Consider the following 23,772-nt stretch of genomic DNA (forward strand, 5'->3'; position numbering starts at 1 on the left):
ACCGAGCTGGACACATTCTGAAAGCCATTTCTGCCAGATAGGGCCTGAGGCAGCTGGTGAGAGAACTAATACAAGGTTAAAAGCTTATTAGGTCTTGCCCTCACCAATCTACCTGTTGCAGATGCATCGGTCCATGGCAGTCCTTGTGGAGACAAAGTCCTGTTTTCACACAGATCACCTATCGTGTTGTGTGGCATCACCACCATGCTAAATGGGATTGTTTCAGAACAGATCCAGCAGCTCAAAGCTGGGCATCCATGAGACGCTGTGAGCCATCAGCAGCAGCAACAAAATTACGTTTGGTTGGGGAGGCGGTGGGCATAGTGGTACTGTCACTGACTAGTGAGACCCAGGGTAATGCTCTGAGGACCCAGGTTCAAATCCCACCACAGCAGATAGTGAATTCAAATTCAATAAAGATCTGGAATTAAACCATGAAAGCACTGTTGATTGTCATAAAAACCCATCAGGTTCACTAATTTCCTTTAGGGAAGGAAATCTGCCATCCTTACCTGGTCTGGCCTACATGTGATTGTTTCTTACATGCCCTCTGAACAAGGGCAATTAGGGATGGGCAAGAAATGCTGACCTAGCCAGCGATGCCCACATCCCATGAATGAATTAAAAAAACCTCACAGCCCAGCTCATCTCCCAATCTGCTATGACCATCAAAGCAGGGCAACCAACCTTGGTTCAACGGAGTGTGTAAAAGAGTAGCACCAGGTATACCAGAAAACAAGGGGGCAACTTGGTGAAGCTAAACACTGTGCTGCACACAGCTAGCATGTATGTGGAACTGAAGAACCTGCATGGTATACAGTACACTAAGTGTTAGTAACCATCAGATCGGACCAAAGCTCTGGACTCCAAGGTTTAAGCTACGAGGAGAGATGAAACAAACCAGGGTTGCATTATCTGGGATTTCGAGGGTTGCAGGGCAGGGGCAGAGTTGATCAAAGGTTTCAAGATGGGGAACAGATAGGGTAGATAGAGAGAAACTATTTCTTCTAGCTGGGGAGTGTAGGAGTAGAGGAGTCCAGGAGTTTGGGGCATTGTTTAAAAATTAGAGCCAACCTTTGAGGATTCAAATTAGGAAAACAGGACTTCACACGAAGCCTGGTAGAAGTTTGGAATTCTCCTCCATTGATGCCGCTTATTGCTAGATTAGTTGTTCCTTTTAAAAAGGAGATTGCTAGATTTTTATAAGCCAAGGGTACAAGTGATATGAGGCAAAGGTGGCTATAGGTGTGAAGTCACAGATCTCACTGAATAGCAGAACAGCTTCGATGGCTATATGGCCTTTCCCTGATCCCACATTCCTCTGCAGTCCAATCACATCCAGTCATGACTGATATTGGGGAAATGATGGGGGAACCCAGCACGGCTGAAAAATACAAGGCTGAAAAGTTTGAGTCTTCTGCCAAAAGTGCCAAGTGAACGATCGATCTCAGTCTCCTTCTGGGGTCCCCAGATTTAGCCAATTCGATTCATTCCACGTGATGTCAAGAAACAGCTGAAGGCACTGCAAAGGCTATGGGCCCTGACAATATCCCAGCAGTAACACTGAAGACTTCTGCTCCTGTTTAAGCCACTTCCCTAGTCAGGCTGTTCCAGTACAACTACATCACTGTCATCTACCTGACAATGTAGAAAATTGTCTAGAGCTCCTGGATGCAAGGAGCAGGACAAATCCAACTCGACCAATCACCGCCCATCAGTCTACTCTCCATCATCAGCAAAGTGACGAAAGATCACCAACAGTGCTATCAAGCAGCACCTACTCACAAATAAGCTGCTCACTGACGCCCAGTTTGGGTTCTGCCAGGGCCACCCAGCTCCTGACCTCATTACTGTCTTGGTCCAAACATGGAGAAAAGAGCTGAGCTCCTGAGGTGAGGTGAGAGTGACTGCCCTTGGTATCAAGGCTGCATTTGACCGAGTGTGGCATCAAGGAGTCCTAATAAAATTGAAGTCAATGGAAATCAGGGGGAAAATTCTCCACTGCCTAGAGTCAAAACTAATACAAAGGAAAATTAAAAGATCCTACTACACACAGAGCCCATTCGGCCCATTGTGCCTGTGCCAGCTGTTCAGTTCCAGGGTTGTAGTTGCTGCAGGCCAATTATCCCAGGACATCAGTGCAGGAGCTCCTCAGGGGAGTGTCCTGGGCCCAACCATCTTCAGCTGCTTCATCAATGACTTTCCCTCCATCATAAGGTCAGGTTCGCTGACAATCATACTGTTCAGTTCAATTCACAGTGAAGTAGTCTGTACCTGCAGTGCAGCAAGATCTAGACAAAATTCAGGCTTGGGCTGATAACTGACAAATAACATTTGCACCACACAAGAGCCAGACAATGGCCTTTTCAAACAAAAAATAATCTAATCATCTCCCTTTGGCATTCAATGGCATTACCATCTCTCACCCACTGTCAACATCCTGGAGGCCACCACTCATCAGAAACTTAACTGGACCAGCCATATAAACGCTGTGGCTACAAAAGCAGATCAGAATCTGGTTATTCGGTGATGGGTAACTCACCACTAACTCCCCCCCAAAACCTGGTCACACACCACCCTGATGTGGAAATATATAACTATTCCATGCGCTGCAGCCATGGCTTAGTTGATAGCACTCTCATTTCCAAATCAGAATGCTGTGGGTTCAAGACCCACTTGAGGACTTGAGCACAGAAATCAAGAGTATGTCCTGTACTGAGGGAGTGCTGTGCTGTACTGAGGGGGTGCTGCACTGTCAGAGGCGCTGCCTTTCAGTTGAGACCTTAAACCTAATGTCCTGTCTGCCCTCTCGAGTGGATGTAAAAGATCCCATAGCACTATTTCGAAGAGAAGTAGGAGAGCAAGCTCTGGCTTCCTGGTCAATATTTATCCTTCAGCCTTCATGACACTAAACAGATCTATCATTATCACACTGCTGTTTGTGGAGACCTCATCCATGCAAATTGGCTGCTGCATTTGCAACATTTCAACAGTGAGTATACTTTGAAAGTACCTCATAGATTGAAAAAGCCTTTGGGAAGACTGGCCATGAAAGGCGCTATATAAATGCAAGTATTTTTCCTTTGATTGCCACTAAGTCAAAAATCTGGAACTCCCTCCCTAACAGCACTGTGGGTGTACCTACACCACATCTACTGCAGCAGTTCAAGGAGGCAGCTCACCACCACCCTCTCAAGGAGTCTGATCCCGCCTCTATTGATTTTGCCAACTGCCTCAAATCTGTGTCCTCTGGTTATCGATGACTCTGCCTCTGGAACAATTACTGCTTCTTTCCTCTAATAAAACTCTCCATGACTTTGAACACCTGTATCAAATCTCTGATTTAAGGTCTACATTCTCTCCATTGAACTGAGAATGAACTCTCCAAGGCCTTCATTCTTGGTACCATTCTAGTATAATTGCTCTGCTCTCTCACCAAGGCCTTGACATCCTTGCTAAAGTGTGGTGCCCAGAATTAGTTGCAATACTCCAACTGGACTTTAGCACTCTATCACTTTATTTAATGGTTATCGACCTGAAACATGAACTCTGTTTCTCACTCCACAGTTGCTGCCTGACCTACTGAGTATTTCAAGCGTTTTCTGCTTATATTTTAAGTCTATAATTTCCTGGCTTCTCCTTTTCACCTTTAAATAACAGAGCTACATTTGCAATTTTCCAACCATGCTGAATAACAATCAGCCTCCACTTTCCAACTGTTGGATAAGTTCTGTACTCTAACATCTGCCACTCCTTATTTATTCACCCAGGGTGCAGAGTAAACAGAAAATCATTATTAAGCACATACCAAAGCCCAGCTGAAGGCCAACAAAAGTTTCAAGTGTCTCTTTATCCCGACAACCCCATGCCATGTAACAACCAGGTCCGAGTCATTAACATACATTCAACAAAGCTGTGGTCTTTGAGGACAACACTATATACTTCCCTCCATTCTGAAAAACAATCATTCACCAGGACTGTCCATTTTGTATATACGTTGCCACTGTTCTTTGAATTCAAAGAGCTTCTTCAGTTGCTACCGTTCTAATGGTGACGGTGATAGCACGAAGCTGTTCGGCAGCGGACTGCAGAATATTGACTCGGTGAGAATAAAGGAACGTCAACAATTGACCGAGTCTGGGCAACATTCCTTTTTTTAAAATGTAATTTCAGGATACTGGCAGAGCCAGCAATTAATGTTCAGCTCTATCTCACCCTGAAAAGGTGGTAAACAACTGCAGTCGCTCAAGATGAAGGTGCTCCCACGCTCCCCACTTGCACCTCAGCTGATGGAGATGCTTTGGGAGCAAGAGGCGAATTCACACATTGCTAACTACCCGGTATTTGACCTGCTTTTGTAGCCACTGCAGTAGTGAAGTCATTGCTCGGCACCTGTGTGACAACAATTTTAAATGCCTCCTAATCCAAGCTCCGCTATGGGCTAGCATGAGCAAAGCATTATCCGAGGAATTGTGAATGATGCTGAACATCGTTGGGTTAGTCAGTGCACAGCCTCATGTCCAACTTGAAAACATCACTGAAGATGGCTGGGCTGAGGACACTTTACAAATAAAAACTGCAGCAGTATCCTGGGGCTGGAATGACAGCAACAACCATATTGGATTGGGTGATTTATGGCTCCACCATTTTGCTGGTGGCTCTTTGGTAGTGCTACAGTCAGTCAGATTCTGCCTTGATGCCAGTCATCTCTCCTCGGACATTCGCATGTCTGGATCAAGCGTAGTGAGTAAGCTAACAGAGCTGAAATTGGTCTGGCTCAAGTAATAATCCAGAAATTATCATCTTTGAGGTTCTGCTTCTTAATTTGGTGCCAGCTCCTCATAAAGGCTATGCAGAACCTCCTTCCTCATCCTGCCTACGTTGTTGGCACCTACATTGGCCACGACAACTGGATCTTCCTTTCCCACTGCAAGTTCCTCTCCAGTCCTGATCAATTGTCCTGAACCCAGGCACCGGACAGGCAACATAGCCATCTGGACTCTTGCTCCTTGCTACAGAGGATAGTGTCAATTGCCCCTTACTACACTGTCCTCTACCACCACTACATTCCTTTGTGCTCCCCCTTCCTTTGTGGCTTCTTATGCCATGGTCAGTCAGCTCACCCACCCTGCAGCCCCCGTTCTCATCCAAACAAGCTGAAAGAACCTCAAACCTGTTGGACAATTGGCACTCCTGCCCTCTGGGTCCTCTTACCTGTCTCAGCTACAGTCACACATTCCTGTCCCTGACCACCTTCTAAATGAGAAGATTCTATCTTAATGGGTTTGACTGCCTCCTGGTCAGGTAACTTTCCCCCTCCTTGATGTGTCTGCAGCTCAGCCTCCAGCTCAATGACTCTGAGCTGAAGCTTCTTAAGCTGTAGACATTTACTAGAGACATGCTTGCCCTGGATAACACTGGTATCCAGGAGCTCCCACATGCTGCAGCCATGACACATCACTTGTCCTGCTATACTTATGTACTTTAATTAATTACTTAATTATTTTATTCAATTATTAATTTTCCTTTATATATTTATTAATCTTATCACTTGTATCATTTTAAACTTAAGGAATAGAATTGACCTTGAACACTTACCAGATACTCACCTAACAGTTAGCTTCTTCCCCTGTAGTAGAGCAAAAACCAGTGAAAAAGTTAGAAAAAACAAAGGGACATTTTCCTCCCCTCCTCGCTGAACTCCCTCAGCTCACCAAACTCTCTTACTCTGTTGAGGTCGCACTGAGAACATCTGGATTTACATGTTCTAAACAAATGGACTAGCTGAGCCCAGGTACAGCATGACCAGTTCAAGCTAGTTTCTTGAATTAACTATTTCAGCTGCTGCCAGTGGATAGCTTCCACGTTCCTGCTTAGGCCCTTGGATGAGGCTTAGAATTTAAACAGCACTTGCAGTTAAATGCTAAATACAAACAATACTAGATTTTTAGAAAGATATTAAAAGTTTCCCTCAGCTCACCAAACTCTCGCTCCATTGAGGTCGCACTGAAAATGTTTGAATTTATATTTATGTTTCTATCATGATTTGAAATCTCTTTCAGTTGAGGTTCTAGTCTAACAATAAATTCAAGGGAATAGGTTTACCCTGCCAGGGTAGGGGGGAGTGGAGGGGGGAGGAGGGGTTGGCAGGGACAGCAGTTGGAGGTGGTAAAGAAAGTAGAACCATTAACAAAATGAGCTGGGGACTGACATCTACAATGATGGAAACTTGGCCAGTAGGATTATTGACTTGGCATGGTTGAAGACATTTGCAAATGATTATTGTTTGTTGACTACACTATTGAGGATGGCGATGTTCGTGGAGCCTCCTGAGCCATCATATTGGAGCTCATGCGTTACGAATTAGAGAGCTTTGCTCTGTTCAGTTGGTTGTGCGACTGCTTAGTTTCGCTTTGTGATTAGCATGTTGGAGGTCAAGCATGATTGGGAGAGCCATTTTTGATGTTAACTCGCATTCCACCAACAGCAGTATATCAGAGTTTAATGCAATGGAATTGTGGAGACAGCAGGGCTCAAATATACAAGGCATGAGCGGGAGGCCCAGCCATAAACAAGGCCAAAAGAACATTACATTTCATCAACTGGGCAGAGTACAAGAGCAAAGGAGTAGGATCAGTTCAACCGTGATCTCTTGGATAGGCTCAAGGGGCTTAATGACCTTCTGTTCCCATATTCCTAACAGCTTTTTCCTAAGGAAGAGAAAACACAAAGGATATAAGCATACAAGTTCAATGTAACAACGATCCTCCTCAGTACTCACCTCTCCCACCAACATCTCATAGATAAGAACACCAAGTCCCCACCAGTCCACAGCACGCGTGTAGGACGTGTCTGTCAGAACCTCAGGAGCAAGGAACTCAGGAGTACCACAAAAAGTGCTTGTCCGTTCGCCATAGCCCATATCTACAGGATAAAAGCAGGTGATTTGAGCCTCTTCTGTTGCATAGTTTGATCTGAGCACATTAATAACTGGTCCAAATTGACACGAGTCTACAGAATAAACCTAGAAACATGCCGAGGTACACATAAACAATGCAGCAAAGCACTGCTGACATGGAAGCAAAAAGCCTCAATGAAAAAATCAATTTGAGGGCTGAGTACTACCTGATGGGTGGTAACTTAAAGGGGATTTATCCTCTATTATGGGAAGATCAGGGAATATTCCAGAAGCAGTCCAATCAATCTTCAATAAGTCGACTGAATCTAAGGGTAGGGGGCGATAGAAGGTGGGGTGTGCCTTATGAGATAGGGCATGAAACAATGACAGGGGAACAGAGAGAGACACGGAAGCTCTTAATAGAGGCTGACCAGTTAAAAAGTAAGGTGCTCGTGTTCAAAAGCGAAAATAACGAGGCATTAGTGTCACAATGCCTAATGCTGGGAATTGCAACTAAAGAACAAGAGGCTAAGGGCCAGCAGTAGACAAGTTGCAGAATTTATACAGCATCTAGTGAAAGCTGAGAATTGAATAGGTAACTGGAGGTTTCAGGTGTTTGGAGCAGCCAGGACAATTCTGATCCTGAACTAAACACAGAAAATGCTGGAAAAACTCAGCAGGTCTGGCAGCATCTGTGGAGGGAGAAAGAGAGTTAACGTTTCGAGTGAACTCTGTTTCTCTCTCCACAGATGCTGCCAGACCTGCTGAGTTTTTCCAGCATTTCCTGTTTTAATTTCAGATTTCCAGCATCCGCAGTATTTTGCTTTCATCTAACTGTTCTGATCCTGCATCTGCGTCTTGCAGATCAAAATAAGAATCACAATTTAGAGAGAGGAATATCTAAACTGCAGCATGTGAAGCTGGTGGACACTTGGACATGGGTGAGTGTGGGTCCAACAATACTCAGGGAGCTTAATATCATCCAGCTCTGAATAAAGGGGTCACACCGAGCTAGCGCTGAATAAAGGGGACACACCAAGCAAGCTTTGAATAAAGGGGACGCACCAAGCCAGCTCTGAATAAAGGGGACGCATCGAGCCAGCTCTGAATAAAGGGGTCACACCGATCAGCACTGAATAAAGGGGACACACCGAGACAGCGCTGAATAAAAGGGACGCACCGAGCCAGCGCTGAATAAAGGGGACGCACCGAGCCAGCGCTGAATAAAGGGGACGCACCGAGCCAGCGCTGAATAAAGGGGACGCACCGAGCCAGCGCTGAATAAAGGGGACGCACCGAGCCAGCTCTGAATAAAGGGGACGCACCGAGCCAGCGCTGAATAAAGGGGACGCACCGAGCCAGCGCTGAATAAAGGGGACGCACCGAGCCAGCGCTGAATAAAGGGGACGCACCGAGCCAGCGCTGAATAAAGGGGACGCACCGAGCCAGCGCTGAATAAAGGGGACGCACCGAGCCAGCGCTGAATAAAGGGGACGCACTGAGCCAGCGCTGAATAAAGGGGACGCACCGAGCCAGCGCTGAATAAAGGGGACGCACCGAGCCAGCGCTGAATAAAGGGGACGCACCGAGCCAGCTCTGAATAAAGGGGACGCACCGAGCCAGCGCTGAATAAAGGGGACGCACCGAGCCAGCGCTGAATAAAGGGGACGCACCGAGCCAGCGCTGAATAAAGGGGACGCACCGAGCCAGCGCTGAATAAAGGGGACGCACCGAGCCAGCGCTGAATAAAGGGGACGCACCGAGCCAGCGCTGAATAAAGGGGATGCACCGAGCCAGCGCTGAATAAAGGGGATGCACCGAGCCAGCGCTGAATAAAGGGGACACACCAAGCAAGCTTTGAATAAAGGGGACGCACCGAGCCAGCTCTGAATAAAGGGGACGCGTCGAGCCAGCTCTGAATAAAGAGGTCACACCGATCAGCGCTGAATAAAGGGGACACACCGAGCCAGCGCTGAATAAAGGGGACACACCGAGTCAGCGCTGAATAAAGGGGACGCACCGAGCCAGCGCTGAATAAAGGGGACGCACCGAGCCAGCGCTGAATAAAGGGGCACACCGAGCCAGCGCTGAATAAAGGGGACACACCGAGCCAGCGCTGAATAAAGGGGACGCACCGAGCCAGCACTGAATAAAGGGGACACACCGAGCCAGTGCTGAATAAAGGGGACACACCAAGCAAGCTTTGAATAAAGGGGACACACCGAGCCAGCTCTGAATAAAGGGGATGCATCGAGCCAGCTCTGAATAAAGGGGTCACACCGATCAGCGCTGAATAAAGGGGACACACCGAGCCAGCGCTGAATAAAGGGGACACACCGAGCCAGCACTGAATAAAGGGGACACACCGAGCCAGCACTGAATAAAGGGGTCACACCGCGCCAGCTCTGAATAAAGGGGACACACTGAGCCAGCACTGAATAAAGGGGACACACCGATCAGCGCTGAATAAAAGGGACTCACCGAGCCCCGCTCTAAATGAAGAAAAGTGATACTAACCTTCCTTACAGAGTCCAAAATCAGCGATTTTCACATATCCCTCTGTGTCCAGCAGCAAGTTATCGAGCTTCAAATCCCTGCAGGAACAATGGATATATTATAACCACTGCCAAGGAGCGATAATGTCAAAATAAACTAACAAGCATGATAACGGGCAAAAGTATTGAGGTTATTCAAAATTCAGTTAGAAAGTCCATGCAGTTTCATAGCATCTTCAGAATGGCCTACAATGTTTTACAGCCAATGTATTAATTTTTTTAATGTGGTCACTTTTGGATGTCTAGAGGTGTTAGTGATCCAGAAGGGGAGACGGGCGGGTGGGGATATTTACTGTAGGTGGTGTGGGAGCGGGTGACATGAGTGTATTCAACCTCCCCTTAAACTTTGTTGCTTTAAGGAGAACAATTCCAGCTTCTCTGGTCTCTCCATGTAACTGAGGTTCTCATCCCTGGTACCATTGTGGTAAATCTCCTCTGGTACCTTACTACAGTGGATAGTTGAGTTTGGTTACCAGGGGATGGGACGCTCGGATGATCCCAATGGCCTTGTTTGGTTTAAGAGTTCCATCATTTGCATATTTTAATATCAAGACACATAGGCCTAAAGGAACAGGTTCAATCTCTGTACTGAGTATTATCCACATCCTCGGTTAGGTTCAAACAGGTTGAAGTCAAATATTACTGAGATTAACTTCTGGGGTGCTCACAGATAAACTGAAGCAGTGATAATCATTTGATCCTGAGTCACAGCAGGTTATTAAATCATAGAATAGCGTAGCACAGAATGAGACTCTTCTGGGCCCATCCAGTCTGGGTTAGCTCTTTCAGACCTCAATCCAGTTAACTCACTCTCTTTCCACACATCCTAGAAATCACTTCTCCTTCAACCATATCCAATACCTCTTTTAGAGGCCACAGGCAGCGCATTCCAACTTCTAACTGTTTGTACACAAGAATAAGTTTTTCCTCATGTTGCCTATGGTTCCTTTGCCGTTCTGTGCCCTCTGGTTATTGCCCCTTCAGCCACTGAAAACTGTTTCTCTTTATTTACTCTATCTAAATCCTTTGTGATTTTAAACACCTTATCAAATCTCAAGAAATCTCCTCCTTGCCCCCTCTGTTCTCAGGAGACTAACCACAGTTTCCCCAGTCTATCTGTGTAACCGAAGTCCAGCGTTCCTGGAAGAATTCCATAAAATAGAATCATAGGAAGTTTACGGCACAGCGCGAGGCCACTCGGCCCTTCATGTCTGCCCCAGCTGAAGAACGAACCCCCCAGCCTAATCCCACTTTCCACCACTTGGTCGGTAGCCCTGCAGGTTCCGGCAGTTGAGGTGCATATCCAGACAGCTTTTCAATGAGTTGAGGGTTCCGGCCTCTACTCCCCTTTCAGGCAGTGAGTTCCAGACCCACACAATCCTCTGGGTGAGAAAAGGTTTTCCTCACCTCCCCTCTAATCTTTATATCAATCACTTAAAATCTATATCCCCTCGTCAATGAGCTCTCTGCTGAAGTATATAGGCCCTTCCCATCCAGTCTATCCAATTTTGTACATCTCAATCAAATCAAATCCTTACTATTGCCTCTCCGTAGGCTTTGCGGCCTTCCTAAAGAGTGGAGACCAGAATGGACACAATGCATCCGACTGGGACCAAATTAGTATTTATAAAGGTTAACAAAACTTCCTGCTTTTTATACCCTGTTCCTCTACTTATGATCCTACATGTTTTATGAAACTGCTTTGTTAATCTGTCCTACCACCTTCAAATATCTGTGCACAAGCCCAGCCAGATCTCTCTCTTCTTGCCCCCTCTTTACCATTTAGTGCCTCTCATCATTCTTCCCAGCTAAATGCATCACCTGTCAAGAAATCAAGAAATTGGACTGTTTTTCTTCTGCTATTAACCCTGGCATATTTGATGTACAGGAAGTCAGGTTGTAGGTGGATTAAGAACTAGAGTGACAGCAAGGGTCTAAAGTCAACACTAAGTTGTTTTGATATGGTAATGAACCCAAGACAAAATGCAATCAGGGTTTTACATAATTGAAAACAGCCCTGTTATTGCTTTGAGGTGTCGTTCAAAGGGGGTATATGCAGGTTGCAAAAAGATGTAAGGAAATAAGGTAAAGATAGACTTGTAAAAACAAACTTACCCTAAGTGCTAAAGTAAAGAACAATTTCATCAATTCTGGGAAGAAAGCATTTCTGAAGAGACTGGTTGAGATAAGACAGAGATCAAAGGGAAGGAATGCATTTAAGGAAATACTGAAACCTATGTGAGGGGGTAGCTGCATAGATCTCCCAGAAGACAGCAGGGTAGCTGGTCAGAACTCCCCGAAGACAGTGTGAACAAGGCCAGGCTGAAAGAACCAGTTGCTGTCAGCCTTGGAGGACACAGCAAGGAAAAAGTACAGTGTGGTAAAAATTATTGGACTTCTATAGAGTCTAAAATCTATAAGGGTAGTTGCTGAACAGGAGAGGGGAAGGTTAGTTCTGAGGGTAGTTAAGTTAAGAATTGTGGAACTGTTTTAAAGTGCCGTTTACTGTGTGAAGTCATTTGTGTGTTTAAATGTAATTGTTTTATTTGTTTTTCTTTATTCTTTGATTAAATGTTTATTTTACTATAAAATCATCACAAGTAGTCAGGACATCATTTCCTGGGTTTAGAACAGCTCCTTGTACCCTACAAATTGTAAAACCAGTTTTGGCAACTGTTTCAAGTTTCCCTTTGGGGATTTACCATCAGCTGTGCTATAGCAAAATTGGGGGCTCTTTGCGGGATATTAAAAGAATAATTACTTGATTGGCTTGGAATTGGTGAATTTAATGAGAGTGAGGAGTATACTGAACCAGGAGTGATATTGTGAGATTTTAAAGTAGGAGACTGCAATATGGCAATTTACCATCCACCATGCCATAACACACCTCATACTTTTGTGTAAATGCAAAATACTGCAGATGCTGGAAATCTGAAACAAAAACAAAAACAAAAAAATACTGTTAAAACTCAGTAATCTGACAGCATCTGTGCAGAGAAAGACAGAGTTAATGTTTCGAGTCCGTATCAGACTTGAAATGTTAACTCGGTCTTTCTCTCCACAGATGCTGTCAGACCTGCTGAGTTTTTCCAGCATTTTTTTGTTTCATACTTTTGTTTATTGGGTTTCGTCTGTCATGTCTATGTCAACGAAGCCCATTACTTACTATCTTCCTCATCTCCAAGTTTCGCATCATCTACAAATTTTGAAATCGAGCCCTGTATCCACAAGTCCAAGTCATTAATGTACATCAGTAACAGTAGTGGCCCTCATACTAAACCATAGGAAACTCCACTGTACAGCTTCTCCAGTCCAAAAAACCCAAGTCACCACAATTCTGTTTTCTAACCCCTTATCCAATTTTGTATATTTGCTGCGACTGCTCCTTTTATCCAAGGGCTTTAATTTTACTATCAGGCCTAACGTGCAAATTCTAATTTCACTAAAAATCTAGTAGCATGCAAATTGTTGATTGTCGTATTCAGCGGAGGATTAAAATGAGCTTTGAACCTGGTGGTGAGATGGAGGATGAAAGCTTTCTCACCTGTACACGATCTTGTTATCGTGGAGAAACTGCAGACCGAGAACCACACACGCAGAATAGAACCTGCAGAGAACAAATACAATATTAATTTTCAGTCTGTTTCTGAATCCGGACCCTCTTGAGCATAACAAGTCTGTGGAAAGACCAGGCCTCTTCCAATACAATCCTACAACCAACCTCTAAAGTACAGGGAAGGGCTTTAACCTTGGCTTGTATTTGTCCAAACACCATGGGAAAAAAGTACCCAGGTTCTTCTCAATTTCCTCCAGTGTGTCGGATTAGATTAGGAGTTTGCTACACAGGCATTCTCTGTGAAATTGTCCAAATTAACTAGGCTATTAAAAAAAAACAAGCACTGGGGTTTAATATCTAGAGGGCTAGAATTGAAAAGCAGAGAAGTTAAATTAAACTTGTATACAACCTAGGTTAGACCATACTTGCCCGAGTACTGTGCAGAGTTTTGGTTGCTGTGTCGTGGAAACGATACAGAGGCACTGGGGAAAGCGCAAAGAAAGGTTCACAGGGATGACACTGGTGCAGAGGGGTTTACATATCAAGACAGACTGAATAAGCTGGGGCTCTTATCTCTTTTCTAGAGACTGAGAGTGATCTGATGGAAATTAAAAAGGGCTTTGATAACGTAGAGGTAGAAAAGATGTTTCCGCTTGTGGGGAGTCCAGATCTGGAGCTTGTCAAAATATGATCATCTCTTACAAATCTGATGAGTAAATCTGGAGAAATTCCTTTACTTAAAGTGGTTAGAATGTGGAACTCACTACTAATAGGAGGAGTTGAGGGGAATAACATCGAAGGCAATTGAAAGGAATCTGCATAAGCACGTTCAATCATAGAAAGATATAGCACAGGATGCGGGTATTCAGCCCATCTTGCCTGTGCCATCCCTCCGAAAGAGCTGTCCAATTAGTCCCACGAGCGTGTTCTTTCCTGAATTTATTTTCTTTTCAACTACCCTTTTCGCTTTTGAAAGTAATCATTGGATCTCCTTCCACCACCCTTTCAGGCAGTGCAATCCAGATCGTAACAACTCTGCAATTATTTTATCTCTGACGTTGTCTCTTGTTCTTTTGTCAATCACCTTAAACCTGTGTCCTCTGATTACCGATCTGCCTGACACTGGTAAAAGCTTCTCCTTACTTGCTCCACCAAAGCCTTTGAAGATTTTGAGGCTTCCCTTTAACCTTGTGTGTGTTAATCACCCAACTTAACTGAAGTCTTTCATCACTGGTAACATTCTAGGGAAATCCTCTCCAATCTTCACCCTTTCCAATGTTTTGGCATCTTTCCTAAAGAATTGACCACGACACTCCAGTTGGGGCCTAACTAGTGTTTTATAAAGGTTTATCATGTCTTCTTGGTTTTGACCTTTATGCCTCTATTTATAAAGCCAAGTATGCCTTGTTAACAGTCTTATTAACTTGTCCTGCCACTTTCTAAGAATGTGCGCCTACACCCCTCAAGTCTGTTTCTACATCCCCTTTAATGTTGTACAATTTAGTTTATGTTGCCTCTCTTCCATCTTCACACTTCTCCAAGTTAAATTTCATCGGCCTTTTCTCTGCCCCTTTCAGCATTCCCTTCATGTTCTCCTGGCATCTACTGCTATCCTAATGTCATCTGCAAACTTTGATATTATGCCCTGTATAGCCAAATCCAGGTCATTTATATCTGTCAAAATTTATGAGGGAGGAAAGATTAGAAGGTTTTGTTGATCGAGTTAGAAGAAGATTGGGTGGGAAGAGGCTCGTGTGGAGTTTAAGTAGAGATGCAGAGGATTTGAGCTGCATTTTTTGTGCTGCAAATTCTATACAATTCTGTGAGGGGAGGCTTGTGTTTATCAAGTGAGCGTAGAAGAGAAATACAATCGGAACAACCCCTGTGACAAACCATTGGGAGTTGGGGCCTTTACTGGTGACACAGAATTGTGACATGAGGAATTTTTTTTTAAACAAATCGAGTTGCTGTGATCTGGAACACATTGGCTGAAAGGGTTGTGAAAGCAGATTCAATTGTAACTTTCCAAAGACAATTGGATAAATATTTGAAGGAAAGGCATTTAGAGGGCCCTGTGGAAAAAGCAGGGCAGTGGGACTAATTGGATCGCTCTCCTAACGCTAGCACAATGAATCGAACGGCCTCCTTCTGTGCTGCATCTTCATACAATATAATTTCAACATCCATGGCGGGAGACTATTGGAATCTAGGGCGGGGTGACTAAACACAGGGAAATTGGAGCCCATTAGAGATCACAACATGGAATCATAGAATGGTTGCAGGACTGAAGGAGGCCATTCGGCTGATCGTGTTTGTGTCAACTCTGCAAGATTAAATCTGCTCGTCCCGCACCCCTGCGCTTTCCCCATAGCCCTGCAATATTTTTCTCTTCAGGTAATTATCCAATTCTCTTTTGAAGGCCACGACTGAATTTGCCTCCACCACACTGTCAGGCAGAGCATTGCAGATCCTAACCCTGGCTGCAAGACAAAAAACTTGCCCCAAGTTGCCCTTGGTTCTCTTGTCAATTGGTGTTCAACCGTTCTCGACACTTCCATCATTGGAAACGGTTTCTCCTTATCTACTCCGTCCAGAACCCACGTGATTTTGAATACTCCATCAAATCTCCTCTAAAGCTTCCTTTCTCCAAGGAGAACAGCCCCAGCTTCTCCAATCTATCCATGTAACTGAAATTCCTCATCCTCGGAACCATTAGCACTAATCTTTTCTGCTCAGAATTGGACATAATATCCAGTTCAAGCTGAACCACAGTTTTATAAAGGTCCATCAGACTTTTTTGTAATCTGTGCCCCTATTTATAAAGCCCAGGATCCCGTAAGCTACACAACTCGTTTTCCCAGCCTGCCCTGCTACCTTCAATGATTCGTACACATATACCCCAGGTCCCTCAGCACCTGCTTCCCAATTAGAATTACAGTCTTTATTTTATATCGTCTCTCCTCGTTCTTCCTACCAAAACTGAGAGAGATCACGGCAGAGATAGAGATAGAGAGTCTGTAAAAGTGGTCTTGACCACAATCCTGGACACAAGCTGCAGCCGGCTGTCTAAGAAACGGCCACTGGTCAAAAACATTTGCTGTCTGCCTTTTGGGCATCTTTGTTCATACGGCCACTTTCCGTCTCTGATATAGACCCTAAATTCCTCAACCAAAGATCATAAGAGAAAGGAGCAGGAGGAGGCCATTCAGCCATTCAGTAAGATCATGGCGAATCTCATTGTGGCCTTAAATCCACTTTCCTGCCTGCAACCCGCAACCCTCGACTCCTTTGCATATATTCAATGACCCAACCTCTGTGGGAGAGAATTCCACATTAACATCCCTCTGAGGGAAGAAATTCCTTCTCACCTCTATCTTAAATGGGAGACCCCTTACTTTTAGACTGTGCCATCTAGTTCTAGATACCCCCACGAGAGGAAACATCCTTCCAGAATTTACCCTGTCAAGACTCCTCAGATTTTTATATGTTTCAATAGCATCACCTCTCATTCTTCTAAATTCCAATGAGTATAGACTCAATCTGCTCAACCTATCCTCATAAGTCAATCCTTTCAACCCAGGAATCAGCCCTAGTGAACTTTTTCTGAACTGCTTTCCAATGCAAATATAATACTTTTGTGGACGTTTTTAGAATGGTTTCTGGAAATCGATACTGATCACGTTCACCACACCTCTCATGCTTTGTTAACATCTCAAAATCTATTGGGCTAGTCAAATCTGTCCACTTAGGTACCTCTCTTCATGACATGTCCTCCAGGTATTCATTGACTTTATCTCTAAGTATAGGGTCTCAGATTTTCCTACTATTGATATCAAACTGAGCAGCTGATGGTTTCTTATCTTGTGATATTTATAAATGTTAGCTAACTATGTTCAGTTACTTGTTATTTAACCTCCCTAACTCAAGGTATATATGTTCTGATCTGTTTTTAATATTTCCTTTAATGAAATACCCACTGACGTCTCTAAAGAATAAGAGAAATCATTCAACGTGGAATCGAAGCACAGAAGGAGGCCATTTAGCCCAACTCATCTGTGCTATTCTCTGTGAAAGAGACACCAATTAGTCTCACACCTCCCTCTTTCCCCACAGCCGTACAATTTGTTCCCATTTTTTATTAGAAATCCAATTCCCTTTTTGAAAGTCATGTTGAATCTGCTTCCTCTGCCCTTTCAGATCAGAACAACTTGCTGAATAAAATATAAACATGCTTATTTGCCCCAGTTTTTCTGCCATTCACCGTAAATCTATTTCCACTGGTTACCCACCCCACCCTCCCACTAGAAACAGCTTCTCCTTTTCTACTCTATAAATATATCCCCATAATTTTGAACACCTCTATTAAATCTCCTCTTAACCTTCCTTTTCCTTTATTCTTTTATGGGATGTGGGTGTCATTGGCAAGGCCAGCATTTGTTGCCCATCCCTAATCCCTTGAACTGAGTGTCTTGCTAGGCCATTTCAGGGGGCAGTTAAGAGTCAACCACATGGCTGTGGGTCTGGAGTCACATGTAGGCCAGACAGGGTAAGAACAACAGATTTCCTTCCTGGTAAACCAGATGGGTTTTTTTACAACAACTGAGGATAGTTTCATGGTCACCATTACTGAGACTAGCTTTATATTCCAGATTTTTATTTACTTATTGAATTTAAATTCTACCAGCTGCCATTTTGGGATTTGAACCCATGTCCCCAGAGTGTTAGTCTGGGCCTCTGGGTTACTAGTCCAGAAACAATACCATTAGAGCACCATTCCAGCTTCCGTAGACTCAGCAGATAACTGAAACCTCTCGTCCCTCGCATCATTCTGGTCAAACTCCTCTCCAGCCTCTCCAAGGCCTTGACATCCTTCCTGAAGCATGGTGCCCAGAAATGGACACAAAACTCCAGCTGAGGCCTAACCAGTGATTTCTAAAGATTGAGTAAAACTTCCTTGCTTTTGTAATCTGTGCCTCTACTTATAAGCTAAAGGTCCGCGTGCATTTAAAAAAAAAATACATCTTTATTATCTTGCCCTGCCACCTTCAAAGATTTCTGTACATATGCCCCAGGTCTCTCCTTCTCCTTGCACCCACTTAAAAATTTTACCATTTCGTTTACATGATCTCTCCTCAGGCTTTTCACTAAAATGCATCTCTTCACACATCTTGTCGAATTTACCAAGTTAATTAGCAATAACCATGTTAAATGTTTAATGTGCCACATTAATTAGTCATCTCTAAAATGGGCTTATGAAAAAAAGACTTGTATTTATAGTGTGCTTTGTACAGCAATCAAACATCTCCAAGCACTTTACAGCAAGTAAAGAGCTTCTTGAAGTGTAGTCACTGTTGTAATATAGGAGACGAGGCAGCTAATTTGTGCACAGCAAGCTCCCACAAACAGCGAAGTGATAATGACCAAATGATCTGTGTTTTCTGATGTTAGGTGAGGGTTAAATATTGGCCAGGAAACTGGGAGTAAATCCCCTGCTCTTCTGTGAAATCGTGTCACAGAATCCTGTACACCCACCCCAGCAGAGAAAAGGGGGCTTGGTTTAATGTTTCACCGGAAAGACGGCATCGCTGACAGTGCAGTCTCCCTCAGTACTGCACTGGAGTGTCAGCCTTGATTTTTCTGCTTAAACCTGGGAGTGGGACTTGTACCCGGAAACCTGGGTAGAACTTTCGCATTGGTGGGCGGCCGTGACTGGCCGGGCATTTAACAGCCTGTCAGCATGAAACACGTGCTGAAAGGCTCAGTGCTGTGGGGGTGGGGGAGGGCGAGGGCTGAAGTCAGCGTGGGCTCGGGGGGAGGGTGCAACGATAGGTCCCTGAGGCAGAGAGCTGCCTCGGGGAGCTGAAAAATTTAAAGTCAATCAAATCAGTAAAGGTTTGAAACTGAAGAAAAAATGTCCACACATCAGATTCCCTCACATGAAAATATAGATGATGAAAATTCTGCCCTAACATTTTTTTTAAGATTAATAGCGGAGACCCCATCCCGCTGTTGCGTGAGGTTTCATCAAAAAGGCAAAGTCCGCCTGGCAGATTCGCCCGCCCGGCAACTGTAATGTTGGACAGCTGTGAAAAATCATCAACTGCTACCTTAAGGGCCTTACTAGGCCTCCTAGTTGTCGGCGGGCATGCTGCTGACACTCACTCGCGCCCGCCGACCGACTGAAATATCACACAAGTGCGCAGTGGTGTCAGAACACTCGCCCGACATCATTGCTCGAGCGTGTCGAGGGCACGCCGAGCAGAAAATTCTACCCTGTGTGATCCAGAGGCAAGTATGCTACCAACTGACCCACAGCTGACTTAAATGTACTCGAGATTAACGTTTATAATTCTGGGCAGGCAACTAAACAAGTGCAATGACCGAACCATTTGTACTCACACAGCTCTGGGCTCGGAAAAGACATCAGCGTGAATGTGCATCATAAGGTCCCCACCGGCCGTGTATTCCATCACAAAGCATACATGCTCCGGGGTTTGAAAACACGCAAAAAGATTGACCAGGAACGGATGATTGGAGATGTTCACGGTCTCGAAGATCCGTTTCTCGCACATAAGGCTGCAGAGATAACAGAACAATTCAGAGCAATAGCTGACAGACAGTGTTGTAGCAGCACAGCTAGGAATAGCATAAATTGTTTTAAAGCAGTATCACGTTATTTGGTGCAGTGTTAAACACGGCCCTTGCTGATCACAATGGACTGATGATAGTGTTAAACACAGCCAGTACATTGGACTGATGATAGTGTTAGACACAGCCAGTACATTGGACTGATGATAGTGTTAGACACAGCCAGTACATTGGACTGATGATAGTGTTAGACACAGCCAGTACATTGGACTGATGATAGTGTTAAACACAGCCAGTACATTGGTCTGATGATAGTGTTAAACACAGCCAGTACATTGGACTGATCACAGTGTTAAACACAGCCAGTACATTGGACTGATGATAGTGTTAGACACAGCCAGTACATTGGAATGATGACAGTGTTAGACACAGCCAGTACATTGGTCTGATGATAGTGTTAGACACAGCCAGTACATTGGACTGATGATAGTGTTAGACACAGCCAGTACACTGGACTGATGATAGTGTTGGACACAGCCAGTACATTGGACTGATCACAGTGTTAGACACAGCCAGTACATTGGACTGATCACAGTGTTAGACACAGACAGTACACTGGACTGATGATAGTGTTAGACAAAGCCAGTACATTGTACTGATGATAGTGTTAGACACAGCCAGTACACTGGACTGATGATAGTGTTAGACACAGCCAGTAATTTGGACTGATGATAGTGTTAGACACAGCCAGTACATTGGACTGATCACAGTGTTAGACACAGCCAGTACATTGGACTGATGATAGTGTTAGACACAGCCAGTACATTGGAATGATCACAGTGTTAGACACAGCCAGAATATTGGACTGATTATAGTGTTAGACACAGCCAGTACATTGGACTGATGATAGTGTTAGACACAGCCAGTACATTGGACTGATGATAGTGTTAGACACAGCCAGTACATTGGAATGATCACAGTGTTAGACACAGCCAGAATATTGGACTGATTATAGTGTTAGACACAGCCAGTACATTGGACTGATGATAGTGTTAGACACAGCCAGTACATTGGACTGATGATAGTGTTAGACACAGCCAGTACATTGGAATGATCACACTGTTAGACACAGCCAGTATATTGGACTGAATATAGTGTTAGACACAGCCAGTACATTGGACTGATGATAGTGTTAGACACAGCCAGTACATTGGACTGATGATAGTGTTAGACACAGCCAGTACATTGGACTGATGATAATGTTAAGACACAGCCAGTAAACTGGACTGATGACAATGTTAAGACACAGCCTGTAAACTGCACTGATGATAATGTTAGACACAGCCAGTACATTGGACTGATGATAGTGTTAGACACAGCCAGTACACTGGACTGATTATAGTGTTAGACACAGCCAGTACATTGGACTGATGATAGTGTTAGACACAGCCAGTACATTGGACTGATGATAGTGTTAGACACAGCCAGTACATTGGACTGATCACAGTGATAGACACGGCCAGTACACTGGACTGATGATAGTGTTAGACACAGCGAGTACATTGGACTGATGATAGTGTTAGACACAGCCAGTACATTAGACTGATGATAGTGTTAGACACAGCCAGTACATTGGACTGATCACAGTGTTAGACACAGCCAGTATATTGGACTGATGATAGTGTTAGACACAGCCAGTACATTGGACTGATCACAGTGTTAGACACAGCCAGTACATTGGACTGATGACAGTGTTAGACACAGCCAGTGCACTGGACTGATGATAGTGTTAGACACAGCCAGGATATTGGACTGATGATAGTGTTAGACACAGCCAGTACACTGGACTGATGATAGCGTTAATCCAAGCCAGTACATTGGATGATCACAGAGTTAAACACAGCCAGTACATTGGACTGAAGACAGAGTTAAACACAACCAGTAAATTGGACTGATGATTGTGTTAAACACAGCCAGTACATTGAACTGATGGTAGTGTTAAACACAGCCAGTACATTGGACTGATCAAAGTGTTAGACACAGACAGTACATTGCACTGATCACAGTGTTAGACACAGCCAGTACATTGGACTGATGATAGTGTTAGACACAGCCAGTACATTGGACTGATGATAGTGTTAGACACAGCGAGTTCATTGGACTGATCACAGTGTTAGACACAGCCAGTACAATGGACTGATGACAGTGTTAGACACAGCCAGTACATTGGACTGATGATAGTGTTAGACACAGCCAGTACATTGGACTGATGATAGTGTTAGACACAGCCAGTATATTGGACTGATGACAGTGTTAGACACAGCCAGTACATTGGACTGATGATAGTGTTAGACACAGCCAGTACATTGGAATGATCACACTGTTAGACACAGCCAGTATATTGGACTGAATATAGTGTTAGACACAGCCAGTACATTGGACTGATGATAGTGTTAGACACAGCCAGTACATTGGACTGATGATAGTGTTAGACACAGCCAGTACATTGGACTGATGATAATGTTAAGACACAGCCAGTAAACTGGACTGATGACAATGTTAAGACACAGCCTGTAAACTGCACTGATGATAATGTTAGACACAGCCAGTACATTGGACTGATGATAGTGTTAGACACAGCCAGTACATTGGAATGATCACATTGTTAGACACAGCCAGTACACTGGACTGATTATAGTGTTAGACACAGCCAGTACATTGGACTGATGATAGTGTTAGACACAGCCAGTACATTGGACTGATGATAGTGTTAGACACAGCCAGTACATTGGACTGATCACAGTGATAGACACGGCCAGTACACTGGACTGATGATAGTGTTAGACACAGCGAGTACATTGGACTGATGATAGTGTTAGACATAGCCAGTACATTAGACTGATGATAGTGTTAGACACAGCCAGTACATTGGACTGATCACAGTGTTAGACACAGCCAGTATATTGGACTGATGATAGTGTTAGACACAGCCAGTACATTGGACTGATCACAGTGTTAGACACAGCCAGTACATTGGACTGATGACAGTGTTAGACACAGCCAGTGCACTGGACTGATGATAGTGTTAGACACAGCCAGGATATTGGACTGATGATAGTGTTAGACACAGCCAGTACACTGGACTGATGATAGCGTTAATCCAAGCCAGTACATTGGATGATCACAGAGTTAAACACAGCCAGTACATTGGACTGAAGACAGAGTTAAACACAACCAGTAAATTGGACTGATGATTGTGTTAAACACAGCCAGTACATTGAACTGATGGTAGTGTTAAACACAGCCAGTACATTGGACTGATCAAAGTGTTAGACACAGACAGTACATTGCACTGATCACAGTGTTAGACACAGCCAGTACATTGGACTGATGATAGTGTTAGACACAGCCAGTACATTGGACTGATGATAGTGTTAGACACAGCGAGTTCATTGGACTGATCACAGTGTTAGACACAGCCAGTACAATGGACTGATGACAGTGTTAGACACAGCCAGTACATTGGACTGATGATAGTGTTAGACACAGCCAGTATATTGGACTGATGACAGTGTTAGACACAGCCAGTACATTGGACTGATGATAGTGTTAGACACAGCCAGTACATTGGACTGATGACAGTGTTAGACACAGCCAGTACACTGGACTGATGACAGTGTTAGACACAGCCAGTACACAGGACTGATGAGTGTTAGACACAGCCAGTGCATTGGACTGATCACAGCGTTAGACACAGCCAGTTCATTGGACTGATCACAGTGTTAGACACAGCCAGTACATTGGACTGATGATAGTGTTAGACACAGCCAGTAGATTGGACTGATGATAGTGTTAGACACAGCCAGTACACTGGACTGATGATAGTGTTGGACACAGCCAGTACATTGGACTGATCACAGTGTTAGACACAGCCAGTACATTGGACTGATCACAGTGTTAGACACAGACAGTACACTGGACTGATGATAGTGTTAGACACAGCCAGTACATTGTACTGATGATAGTGTTAGACACAGCCAGTACACAGGACTGATGATAGTGTTAGACACAGCCAGTAAATTGGTCTGATGATAGTGTTAGACACAGCCAGTACATTGGACTGATGATAGTGTTAGACACAGCCAGTACATTGGAATGATCACAGTGTTAGACAC

General features: G+C 44.3%; 1 protein-coding gene across 1 annotated transcript in view; it reads right to left on the minus strand.

Annotated features, from left to right (window-relative positions):
* pkn1a (protein kinase N1a) overlaps window positions 1-23,772 on the minus strand; it is a 198,207-nt gene that overhangs the window by 8,324 nt on the left and 166,111 nt on the right. The window contains exons 16-19 of the mRNA XM_041177068.1: window positions 19,409-19,585; window positions 12,998-13,060; window positions 9,416-9,492; window positions 6,782-6,924 (exon numbers count right to left, since the gene is read on the minus strand). Of these exons, the coding sequence (XP_041033002.1) occupies window positions 6,782-6,924; window positions 9,416-9,492; window positions 12,998-13,060; window positions 19,409-19,585 (460 nt within the window). The remainder of the gene's footprint in view (window positions 1-6,781; window positions 6,925-9,415; window positions 9,493-12,997; window positions 13,061-19,408; window positions 19,586-23,772) is intronic.

The sequence above is a fragment of the Carcharodon carcharias genome, chromosome 30 (assembly GCF_017639515.1).
Source record: "Carcharodon carcharias isolate sCarCar2 chromosome 30, sCarCar2.pri, whole genome shotgun sequence".
Taxonomy (NCBI): domain Eukaryota; kingdom Metazoa; phylum Chordata; class Chondrichthyes; order Lamniformes; family Lamnidae; genus Carcharodon; species Carcharodon carcharias.